The sequence below is a fragment of the Centroberyx affinis genome, unplaced genomic scaffold (assembly GCF_046629955.1).
Source record: "Centroberyx affinis isolate AG114_WGS23_722 - 3 ecotype Tasmania unplaced genomic scaffold, CSIRO-AGI_Caff_v1 ptg003550l_1, whole genome shotgun sequence".
NCBI lineage: Eukaryota > Metazoa > Chordata > Actinopteri > Beryciformes > Berycidae > Centroberyx > Centroberyx affinis.
The window spans coordinates 135,449-147,794 of NW_027281486.1; the positions used below are offsets into that span (position 1 = coordinate 135,449).

A 12,346-nucleotide genomic window follows, 5' to 3' on the forward strand; every position below is an offset into this window, starting at 1 on the left:
GGATTTGAGAGGGTGAAGTCTGGTGCCTTGGAGGAAAGAGATTAAGGTTAAACAGAAATGCAAAAGGTATGAGAGATACAGATATGTCCCAATAATTAATTATTCAAAGACCTTCATTATTAGCTTCCACATTTGGCAGTTAATTTATATTTTTTAGGTTTTCTCTCTTCAATCTTTGAGCGGGACTCTACAGTATGTTTTAATGGACAGTATGTTTTTTTTAATGGAGGGAATGTGCTCAAGCCTAACAACTCATGCCTATAATAGACAGAAGACATGAAAGTAACCAAACACCAAATCATCATTATTCTGTCATGGCAACTATAGAACAATCAACAACAATAACCTGGAGTTGCGCACAAGCCTAATAAGAGAGCGTTATGTTGAGCATGAATAGTAATTTAAGGATAGAGTCAGGGGTAAACTAATGTAAAGGGTAAGGTAGGTGATCTGAGAGGAAATATGAAGCAGGGCAGCATATGGAAGACAATTGAAAGTACCTTGGAAAATGTATCTTGACCTGTCCCTAATGAGGATGCGGTGGAAAGGATGAGTGACATACCCCCAGTCGTATCGCAAGCTTGTTAAAACACTATGGGACAGAAAGGAGAAATCCTGCTGTCTAATGAGCCTTCTATACAATTGAGCCACACCTCACAGATCACCAAAACAACAGCCAAACCAACAGTAAGTAAATTCCCATAATCCAGTGTGCTCCTGCCACACTCCTCCCCTCTCTATGGTCTCCATATGCCTCTGCCTCTAGGTCTACCAAGGACTCCTGACTCCTGAGGGAAGGGAGGATAGATAGATAGATAGATAGATAGACAGACAGATAGTCAGATAGATATTGATGCCCTACCTGTGCCTCCTCTTGCTGTCTCTTGAGCTGCTCCAGCATGGCCTGGAACTCCTCCTCCTTCTGCTGCGCCTCCTCGATGGTGGCCTGGTTCTGCTCGTCGTAGGCCATGGCCACCACAGCCAGGATCAGATTGACCAGGTAGAAGGAGCCCAGGAAGATCACCAGCACAAAGAAGATCATGTAGGGCTTCCCTGCTGCGCGCAATGTCTGACGGACCCAAGAGAGACCAGAGAGAAGAGGAGAGAACGGTCGTGGATTTTGATGGTCAAAAGAAATTCTGTACTGTATCATTATCAGAAATTAGTCCCACGAATCCTAAGTGTTCTCACACCTGCTGGTAGAGGTTTTCCCAGAAGTCCTGGGTCATGAGTCTGAACAGGGAGAGGAAGGCCCAGCTGAAGGTGTCAAAGCTGGTGTAGCCGTAGTCTGGGTTACGGCCCGCTTTGATACAGATAAAGCCCTCCGGACACCACCTGAAGTGTAGCATTTTAACATCAATAAATCATTACCACTTTGATTTGCGAAATTAAGCATAAGTAACGTAAATAAACAAGACCATCACCGAAAAGATTGGCAGCCTCTACCAGCCTCTACACTGCATTTTACACTGCGACAGGTCAGATTTCATGGGAAATCTGCTGGATTGCTTTACGGCACAAACAATAGGGCCACTGTTCTTCCACCACAAATGTAGCAACATCCTCTTTGTACCAGGAAGGAACAGGGTTTATAGGAAATGCAGTCTTAATTTTGAGAAACACTAGCACTAACAAGAGATAGAGGCTGCCAATCATCTCAATTATTTGTTTACAGTAATTATACCGTGGTATCAGTTAATTTCACAATGACATACTGATGTTTAAATTATTAATATTCTACACAGAGCACCTTAAACTGACTGTACAGGTAAATTGACTGTGACCAATACGGTGGAATTGATTATGCCTGGTCAGACTGTATTTTTTAGCAACTACTGGACTGGATGATTAGATGAACTTCAGTTAAGTTCAGCTTGGATAAATGCTTTAATTAAGCCTTAATCAATCAGTTCCACTGAGCGAAAAAAGCAATAAAGGGGAAAAAAAACTAAAAATTTGCCAAAACACATGACATGACATAACATGCCCATGATGCCCATGGTTAACCAGCAGTTTGACTTCCTGCGATGCCTCAGTGCGGTGGGCGAGTGTAGACAGTAATTGTGTATGCTCGGCTTTGTGGGGCATCTAATTGGCCGTATAAATAAAACATGTCAAGACTTACCCAGCGCCACTGCCGTTCCCACAGAGCAGAGCATCCCTGCGGTTAGTAAGGTAATAGTAATTACCTAGAGGAGAGGAGACAGAGGAACGGTCATTCAAACCCAGAGGGGACAAATGGGGGGACAATTATTTTTTTAACAATTTACAGTTGTTGTATCAGAATATGGCAGGAACATTGCATTATGCAAAGCAGATATTGCAGTGTTTGCCAACAGGTTAGAGAATGGGGTATAGTGTAACATTGTGCAGTGGCTCAGGGCGAGAGTAGAAGCAGAGAGAGAGAGAAAGAGAGAGAGAGAGAGGGAGAGAGAGAGAGAGAGAGAGATGGTGATTTGTTTTTTGTTTTAACACCCAGCCACTCTACTGCTCCACTGCTCACAGACACCCATGAAACATGAGTCATCCTTTTTCTCATTTATAGTCCGGTGTGTTTTTTTTGCATGAAACAAGTTTGTGTTACTTTAAGATGTGCAGTGTGTAGCACTAACTGTCGCAAATCGCAAGCGAGCTACGATCATATTTTTGATAGCCACGGCTGCCATTAAGAGGCCAGGCTTTACAATATCGATGCCATTTTAATTTGTTCTGACTCTGCCTCTCTCTCTCTCTCTTTCTCTCTCTCCCTCTCTCCCTGACATCGGTTTGTCATGTAGCTGGTGCACGTCTCCTCGATATCCCACTGGCGGTCAGTGACTCACCATCCCCTAGCACTTTAGGCTGCTCATGCCACACAGATGGGGTATGGGAGAATGATGAGGGGGGGGGGGGTGAAAGTGAAGGATTTATTGTTGTGGCGATTATCCGCCACATTTGCCGCATTCTCCCACCAGCCCTTGTTAGAGAGTGCAGCCCCTGCTCCTAGCCATTGCTGTCACTCCCTATCATGGCAGCGGGCCGGCGTGCCGACCCCCCCCCCCGCCCCACCACCACCACCACCCTCGCCCATCTCTGCATATGAAGTAGCCAGTATATGACTCAGGCCGTCTGGGGCGGATGCTAACTTGACCCCGGTTAACCCCTTGGGAGCCCGGCGGACATAACAGCGCCGGGCGGGCTTTGCTTTCGCGCCGCTTCACTCGGGCTTACGGTCATCGCTGATGTACTCCGTCCAGTTGAAGTAGCTGTCCGTGTCGTTCTGCGCGAAGGTGGTGTTGATGTCCAGCAGGGTGGTGTTGAGCAGCAGCATGTCGTCCATGGTGACGTTGCTGCTGTTAGTGGCGTTGCTGGCCACCGGCATCCGCACGCACTTCTGCCTCAGGTTGCCCATGAAGAGCTGCAGGCCGATGAGGGCGAAGACGCTGAGGCAGAAGACGGTGAGGATCATCACGTCCGACAGCTTCTTCACCGACTGGATCAGTGCGCCGACGATGGTCTTCAGGCCTAAACAGGACATAGGGAAGGGAAGGGGGATGGAGAGAGACATGGCAGACTGATTACTGACTGCTAATGAGGTCCACAAGCTTGTGTGGAGAAGAAGCTGCTAATGAGAGCTACAGTAGCAAGCAGCCAAAGAGATCTGCACTGGAGGTTCCTGTATGAACCGTCATACAGGAACCAGGCGGACACAGATCACCGCTATGGATAAACCACCAGAGAAAGTTATGTTGCTCTTGCCCATTGTTATAGTGCTATGGTATTGGCCTCTGGCAAACTGATCTTAATGAAGTGGGTTTTTTTCTGTATGTTTACAGAACTTCAACAGGAATAATGCCATTACAGTCATTACTGTTTTACTGTTGTGTTGTTTCCTGATTAAAATGTCATTGAAACAGTTACAGTATGTTTAAATAGGGTCCAAATATAGCTGCAGCAGCAAAAATCTGCATTGTTTACTGTAGGATTACATAGGACCCTCTTTTTACACAGAGCCAATGACTGGATGTTCTACAAATGGGCTTTTTGTTAGTTTGTGTCATGAAGTGTGTTAGTGTTTGTAATGCCATTACCCAACCACCACTCACCATGTCACAATTTCCCCAAAACACACAACATTGAACAAGACATGCACAGGAAAACAAGGTAAGGAGGAACCCTACACACACAAGTGCTTGCCAACAGAAAATCGGCTTTTGCAATCTCTCATGCAAAAAGGAGAAACAAATCCCAAGGCAAGAATAGATTTCATCCAAAGAGAATTCGGTCTTAACGAATGTATCTAAAAGCTAAGAATCCTGTCAATCTGTGCAGATTGGAGCCAGATTCCAGCTTTTACTGGCCTTGGGACTAAGGCAGCATGAGGGATAGCGACGGGCGTCATCAGGCTTTAGCTACAGTGAGATGAGCTGAGAGGAGGGGAGGGGGGGGGGGGGGTGCTCGGATGTTAGCGAAACGCCAGCTGTTAGCCGTTAGCATTTCATTAGCGCTTTTGACCCTGTGGGCCTTGATGGCTCTCTCACCTGGGATGACTGATATAGTTTTCAGGGCTCGCAGAACCCTGAAGGTTCGCAGTGCTGAGACATTGCCCAGGTCCACAAACTCTGTGACATATCTGTAAGGGAAGGGAGGGGGGGAGGAGGAGGAGGGGGAGGGGTGGGAGGAGGGGGGGGGGGCATTTCGGAAAGGGTGGAGGGGGTGGGGTGGGGGGCACACACACACACACACACAAATCACGCACGCACGCACGCACACCCACGCACGCACACCATGACAAGACAAAAGGGGTGGGGAGGGGGGACGGGGAGGGGAGGGAACGACAAACGGTCACACACGGAGGACAAATGGCAGGAGTGCTGGCAGCAGGCGCGGGCAGCCTTACCTGGTATGACTGAGATAGTTTTCAAAGCTCGCAATACTCTGAACGTGCGCAGAGCTGAAACATTGCCTAGGTTTACAAACTCTGTTATATACCTGCAGGATCAAATGCACAGTTACTACACAGCATGGCACAAGCATAAACCCATTGCAAACACCCGAAAAAATAAAGTACTGCTCACAAAAGTATCATCAATTATGGGAATCTTTCAGAGAAACAATGTGACAAAACAAGATTATAATCTTATTACATCATCTGACAAGGGAATAACTCAATTATTCTACACAGAAGCATCTGCAAATACTACGATCATAAAAAAAAACACTCACATGTACCGTGTAACCTAATGCTGAAGGCTCTGTTTTGTGGAGTCACAAGCCAAGTAGCTAAAGCCAGTCAGGCGTGGGACAGAAAATGTGGGCCAAGATACTCCATGCTTTGGGGCTCACATCCATTATAAGGGATTATGGCAGTAGAGTTGAGATTTCTGGCTATGCCTTAGAAAATAGAGCGAGGGACTGAGAAGGCTGTGAAATCTCCGGATTATCATACGCTTTCCCATTCTCTCTATTTTTCCTCTCCCATTTAGCGGGATTTAATAGGCTAGTGGGCTGATTAGCATTAAAAGCAGTTGGCCTCTTAATCTACGCCAGATCGTGTTAAGCTGATCCTAACGCTGGTTGTCACAATACTTACGCCATGAGGATAACACTGAAATCCAGCCAGTTCCATGGGTCCCGGAGGAACGTGAACTTTCCCACACAGAAGCCCCTGGCCAGGATCTTTATAAGGGACTCGAAGGTGTAAATCCCTGTGAATGTGTACCTGGTAGACAAACAGAGAGACAGAGAGAGAGAAGGAGAGCGAGAGAGACAGAGACAGAGAAATGGTTTTAACACCTAGCCGCTCTACTGCTCCACTGCTCATAGACACCTATTATTATGAGAGACAAGGTGACAGAGGGCTATGAGAGCAAACACAAGATCTACTGTGTATAGCCTTGGATGTTTTATTACATACCTTACATGTTTTGCTGATGGGGTTTTAGTCAACATTTTAGCTGATTAACTATTTTTACGTATAATTTTTTCAACCATCTCACATTGAGTTATCTCCTGAAAAGTGCAGCTCTGTTATTAGAGCATACTCATATGTGTATGGGTCTTTCTTGATAGACTCTAGATCTGTAGGTCTGTTTGCATGACTGTATGTATTTTCAGGGGGGCAAAAATATGGGGAAACACCCAGCAAACATTCTGACATTGGATCACTGTTGTCGGGTAGAAACCTTGCATCTGCAATATGTCAACTTTTCAGGAACTAAGAAAAACAACCTTGCTCTCAGCTTGACGACCATGCATTTTTCAGTTTATCCAATGTGTTTTTAAGTTTTCATAATCCCAAAGGTCACAGAATTTCACCAAAAAATCACCAAAATTGGAGTTATGGCACCGATGTTGAAAACCTGTGTAAATCTAATGCCAAAATGAATTTTGAGACGGCATCCATAGTCATCCATGGCTGCTACCTGCATTGTAAGATAAATATCTTTCTGGTATCAGATCAAAACAGTTTCCAAAGCTGTTTAAACATGAATTTCTACCATGCGATAATATAATATTGTGAAAATGTTGTGCTTGTTTGGGTTGATGTTGAACTTGGCCGCCTCCTGCATGCCCTCGTCTGGCAAATGCTTGCTTGGCAGTTTTTCAGATTTGTTTATAAAGAGGCTATTTGATAAGTCAAGAAAATGTTATTACCATTAGTCAATGTAGATTCTCTAATCAAATTAAAAACAAAGGAAAGCCCTACTTACCTGCAAATCAATCCAAACAAAATCAAAACAGAGAGAGACAAGACAAAATGGACAGTTTACAACAAGCCGGGGACTTACTCTACATTCTTGGCCCATTCAGGGGGATTACTGAGGGTCATGAAAGCACAGTTGGTCAGGATGGTGAACATGATCAACATGCTGAACATCGTAGACACAAAGCACAAGGTCAAGGAAGATAATAGAAAATTTGTGTTTTCCAGTGTTTTCCCTGTATCTCATTTAGCAGTGGGGGACCATGGCAGTAAGACAACAACAACTGCTAAAGAAGACAAAAAATATATAATTTCTCATTAAATATCTAGCATTATTTTCTGCTATTTTATGCTAATGTTTACATTTTGCACAGTTATGTAGAATCTAAACCAAAATCTCCCCAATCACCATTGCTACAAAATACAGTATGAGGAAACATTGGTCTGATCACCAGTGGATGTTTCCTCCATCCATAATCTAAGAGTAAAAGCTGATGTATCTTGTCACAAGACATCAAAACCAATCATGGCATTTAGTCTTCATCATAAACACATTCAAATCCCACTTTTGTCTGACACACTAATCCAAACCAAGCTGAGGGCGTAGCGAACTGTGAAAGGATATGAATGTACTAAAATTCTAATAGATATCCTCCTTAGAGGGTTGAAGGGGCTTAAGATGTACAAGGCAGGAGTGGCGTTGAAACGGAAGATTGCCTTCCCGCGATTCAATACTATGAAGGTCTGAAAGAGAGAGAGAAAGTGATATAGATAGATAAATATATACAATCTGTGCAATACATGGGAGTATGAGAAAGTTATATAAATATATATGCAAAGCAATGAAATCTATGCTATTTGGAGTTTTAGTTATACGAAAATTTCTTTGAGGCAGCTGCTGGAGGCAGAAACAATCTTTTCAGAGCACAGCCTAGCTAACTGGCAAACTTGAATCAAAATATAAATAAAAAATATAAATGGCAATTCATTATTTTTTTCTTTCATCCATAACCAAGGCATTTGTGATGTTGGAAGGTCAGCAGGCGAGCTAACCTAGCTAGCTTACCTAGATAGCTGTATGCTAATATTGCTAGTTTGTACTTGGAAGGTCAGCTAGGCTAACTAGCTAACATAGATATCTTAGTATGGCTAGACTGCATTTGCAGTAAGTAGCAAGAGCGCTAAGCTTCATAATATTAGCTTCCGCTTCTCTTACTCCTTGTCTTTTTCACTACTTGGCTTCAAAAGTCTCTCGCTTTACTTGGCCTGAAAAACTGTGGTTCTTTGGCTCCGCCCACTGAGGTTTAACTCAACCAATGAGATTATTCCTACCTCCAGAGCAGCTCTGCCTCCAAGAAATGTTTAGTAAAACTCTCAAAATCTCACAATCTGCGATCTATACAGTGTTACAGACCCAGGATTTGGAAAGCAATTTTTCAATTAAAAGAGCTGCAGTTTCACACAAAGCTTTGTCCTGTGCTGTTGTTCACAATATGTGACGGATGCAACACCCACGCGAAAAGACATAAGACAGCCTAAGTACTCAGATGGTAATGCCAGTATGTGTGTGTGCGCATTTCAGAGGTGCTACATTATGTGTGTGCCATAATGTCTGCTACGCACGCCTACTTAAGTGCGTGTGTGATTAGTCACAATAGTGGACAAGAGTGAGCTGGCGTCTCTGTCCAGCGTCCGCACAGCGTCTGCTGTGGTCATAATAGGCTGAGCTGGATCAGTCCACCTGGGGCAGGACGGCTTTGGCACCACGGTTCAACTGGCACAACCGCTCACATCAGCGCTTGGCACCTCTGCTGGCCAATGGTTGAAAGGCGCTGACTTGGCTTGGCACGTTGATTTTGCAGCTTGCCCATCAAAAACATCAAATGTTAATTCCGTCCATTTGTATGAATTTTGATTCAGCACAGAACAAGCCATTTCAATAAACAGTAGCTGAAAGGCTGATCTGTGTTTAAGCATGCAGTCGATAAAAGGATGAGTCACTTCGTGGTCAAATGTCACTGACGCACTTTTTGTTTCCATGCAGAAAAAAGGAGATAACTGCCACCAGAGGTACTCACAATATCCAAAACAATTAAGTCTATCAAATAGATAAAGGCAACCAAGGTCACAGAATAATGAGTTGTAAAACCAGTCACAACACATCCTTTAATAGAATATCTTGACATTTTGAATTTATTTATCCAGTTATTATTTTTCTTCAGCTGACATTTTTCTTATTGTGGGAAGAACTTTCAACATTTGACCTTGCGTTTTCTTAAAATAGTTTGTTGAAAGCACAGGCAGAGTTAACTGCAACCTTTCAGGGGCAAACAGGTTTATTGGTTCATCAGATGGGATCCCCATTAGCTGCTGCACAAACAGCCGCTAGTCTTCCTAGGGTCCACACATCATATATACCATGATTGAAAGCAAACTCAATATAATGTAACTAACAATACACACTAGGGCTTTAAAGCCAGAACAGTTATTTAAATTTTAAAAGACAGGTCTTTAAAGCCAAGGTATCCATCCATATGGAGCTTTTCCATTTAAATGTTTACCTTTTTAACAAAATATGCTTTGATAAAATGCACTTTCAGCTAGAGAGAAACAGAATAATTTTGAAGCAGACCTTCTGATTGCTGTAGAAGGTGTCCAGGTCCTCCAGAGGGGTGGACACCAGCTTGGGAGGGATGTCCCCGTAGATGAAGGGCAGGGACTTCCCCGCCTCCAGGTCGCTGTTGGGCTTGGGCCCATTCTCGTCATCGCTGTCGCTGCGGCGCTCCGCCCGCGGTCTCCGGGCCTCCTCCTCGGCGATGCGCCTCTCGATGGCGGCCAGCGACTCGGGGACGAAGGGGCGGAAGCTGTCAGGTCCGGGCGGTACAAGCAGCTGTGCCATCTTGTCATCCTGCTCCTTCAGAGGGCAGCGAGGGGCTCAGCTGGGGCAGGGAGCTGCAGCAGCAAGGGGACGAGGAGAAAATGGGTCAGGAGTCGTTTACTACGTTCACCTCTGTAAGTCAAATATGCTCCAGGCTGTGCTGTAAATAAGAGGGTTCTTAGTAGGGCTGGGCGATACTGACAAAATCAAATATCACAATATTTTAGACCGAATACCTCGATATCGATAATTTTGGGGATGAGTATTTGTGCTTTCATAAGATTTTCATAAAAAATTTTTTAATTTGTTATGATCATTAGTAATCAGTAATGTGTAATCAGTAAGAAGTAATGTGGATATGTTGAGCAGGTAAAGGCAATGATTTATTTTATTTTACTCACCCAGAACAGGCTAATACGTTCAGAAAATTAAATATAAAAAAGATAAATAAAATAAAAATAAAAATGAAAAAAGATAAATAAAATAAAAATAAAAATGAAAAAAGATTCTGGATACCTCTCACACTCCAAAGAGGAAGCTGATTTGAGATGCTGATTTTCTATTATTCTTCCAGCCAAGCCTTCATATGATCACCATGACTATCTACATATATTAATGAGATTGGTTCCTGCTTAAATATCAGTAGTCTTTGAGCAGCTACACACGTTTACTGACATCAAGGAAGTAATACGCAGACTTGCATGTTGGAACCATATGAAAGGCCGCTGGAGGAAAAATATAAAAGAGAGGACATTTCACATACAAATGGTTCTGAGTGACTAATACCCATTTGAGTGCCACATAACACAATACTCTTTGGCTCTGCAATGCCCGTTTTACAGCAGAAGACCACTAGAATTCACATCCTCACGTGCAAAACTAAAATTTCAATATGCCATCGCTTTGCTTTCAGTCTGAATATGAACCAAGTGTCTTCTAAACTACATATTGATGCTTCTATCTTTTTGGAGGAGAAATAAAAATGATTAATCACAGGAGTCGAATGGTGCAGCGCGTCTCACGCTGACCTCTGGGTAGAGTATTTCGACTGAAACAGCTGGAGGTCATAGGTGGGGCGGAGGCTTCAGAAAGGCGAGGGGAGGGGGAGGGGGGGGGGGGTTCTGACGTCAGTGACAGGCAAGGACGGCCTTGAACTGATTCAGAGGGACACTGCGAGAGCCAAGGCCAACTGAGGTGGACAGCATGAGAAAAAGACAGGCGAAGACACTGCCTCAGTCCAACAAGAGAAAACAATCTCCCCACTTTTCTCCATGTATTGCTCTGTCCAAATCTATTTACGCTCGCTTTCAGCTTCATGGAGAAAGTGGCCACTGGAGAGCTGGAGGCAGTCAAGCAATTCAATAAACTGTGTGTTTTTATTGCATAATTAATTGGTGGATTGCCTCAAATTAGAAAAATAATATGTGAATGGACTGTGTAACTTAGCACAACACATTTACTCTACAATTAACATTGATTTTCTCTTGTGTGTCCCAATCACTATCAACAGCAGCTTTCCCCTTGAAACCCTGCCACCCTTCACACCCAGAAGCCCATCCTGTTCCTCCAGGAGACAGAGGGAGGTGCACAAACAAGATCTGCTGAAAAAACCCTGGTGGGCCATTATCAGCGCATTGTCTGTGCCTTCTAGCCTCGGCAGTCTCACAGGTGTGTCTTGTCCCTCCTGGGACACCGTACCGGCCCAGAAAACAGGAACCTCCCCTCTGGGAGAATCGTCTGTGATGGGAGTGACGTCTCCTTGATTCATCAGCCTTTCTCCTTTACAAAATGGAAATGGAGGAATAGAGATTGCCTAAGCCTTCTACAGCCCATTTCCCTTCCATTTTAGGAGGCAGGGAAAGAACAAGAGAAACCTTTTAAGGCATTTTGACATTCAGCCCTTGTCTGAATGGCATACACCCCGAGGGGACTTCATCCATCACGGTACGACCAATTTCACCCATGCACACTGTAGCAAGAAACTCTGGATTATACTGCCATGCCCCAAGCGTTATGATGCTCTCAGACATGATCAAAATATGAGTATTACCAGTTTTAGACAGGTGTCATGTCTGACTATGTCAGAGACTGAGTCATGACAATCACTTATTCACAGCTCCACATCTTTGAAAGCAATCTTCCAGTCCTGATCGTATCCATAGTAACTTTAAATTGAATATAACACTAAGTGTGCAAATGGGAAGTAACAGGAGGGATCTTTCTATCAGCCCATGTGACCTCAACATCCACAATGGGATATAAAATTCAAACATATTCAAAAATATTTTGATATGTACATCATGTTCTCACAGGCATTTCCCTCCCAGAGTAGCCTGTGTTTCAGATAATTCCTTTAGCAATATCGTCAGTATTAATTTAACTCTGAGGGTGTAAGAATCAACAGTATGCCAGTTAATGACCAGTTAACAATTCTCAAATCAACATTTGTCAACTCCAAACAAGTGAAAAGTCACTGAAAAATCAACACTTATTACTGTAACACTGCCAAATGTCCTGTGGAAAGACCAGCACTCCAAAAAGGTGACATACAACTGAAACATCATTATAAGCCTTTTCTCCAGCTATGGATGTTTTACAGTATGTAACATTATCTCTGATTATCCTAACATATATTTCATCTTGATGAGGAGGCAAAACAAGAAGGAAATTCTTATGTGTGAGCCATATCTAAGACGTTAAAAATAGATGAAATAAGCGATCTGTCTCTATTCTCTGGTCAACCAGGAGCAGCATTCATCATTAGTGGAAGTGGAGCATTATTA

The 12,346-nt window shown here is 43.6% G+C and overlaps 1 protein-coding gene across 9 annotated transcripts in view; it reads right to left on the minus strand.

Annotated features, from left to right (window-relative positions):
- Nucleotides 1-9,584, minus strand: part of scn1lab (sodium channel, voltage-gated, type I like, alpha b) — a 28,028-nt gene extending 18,444 nt beyond the window's left edge. For 3 of the 9 annotated variants that reach the window (XM_071540013.1, XM_071540017.1, XM_071540015.1), the window contains exons 1-9: nt 9,318-9,584; nt 7,311-7,429; nt 6,771-6,860; nt 5,573-5,701; nt 4,521-4,612; nt 3,211-3,504; nt 2,126-2,189; nt 1,194-1,335; nt 863-1,069 (exon numbers count right to left, since the gene is read on the minus strand). In XM_071540013.1, the coding sequence (XP_071396114.1) occupies nt 863-1,069; nt 1,194-1,335; nt 2,126-2,189; nt 3,211-3,504; nt 4,521-4,612; nt 5,573-5,701; nt 6,771-6,860; nt 7,311-7,429; nt 9,318-9,584 (1,404 nt within the window). Of the gene's footprint in view, nt 1-862; nt 1,070-1,193; nt 1,336-2,125; nt 2,190-3,210; nt 3,505-4,520; nt 4,613-4,879; nt 4,972-5,572; nt 5,702-6,770; nt 6,861-7,310; nt 7,430-9,317 lie in introns of all 9 variants that reach the window. The other 6 variants (XM_071540014.1, XM_071540016.1, XM_071540011.1 and 3 more) reach the window with 5 other exon arrangements.
- Between the last annotated feature and the right edge of the window lie 2,762 nt (nt 9,585-12,346).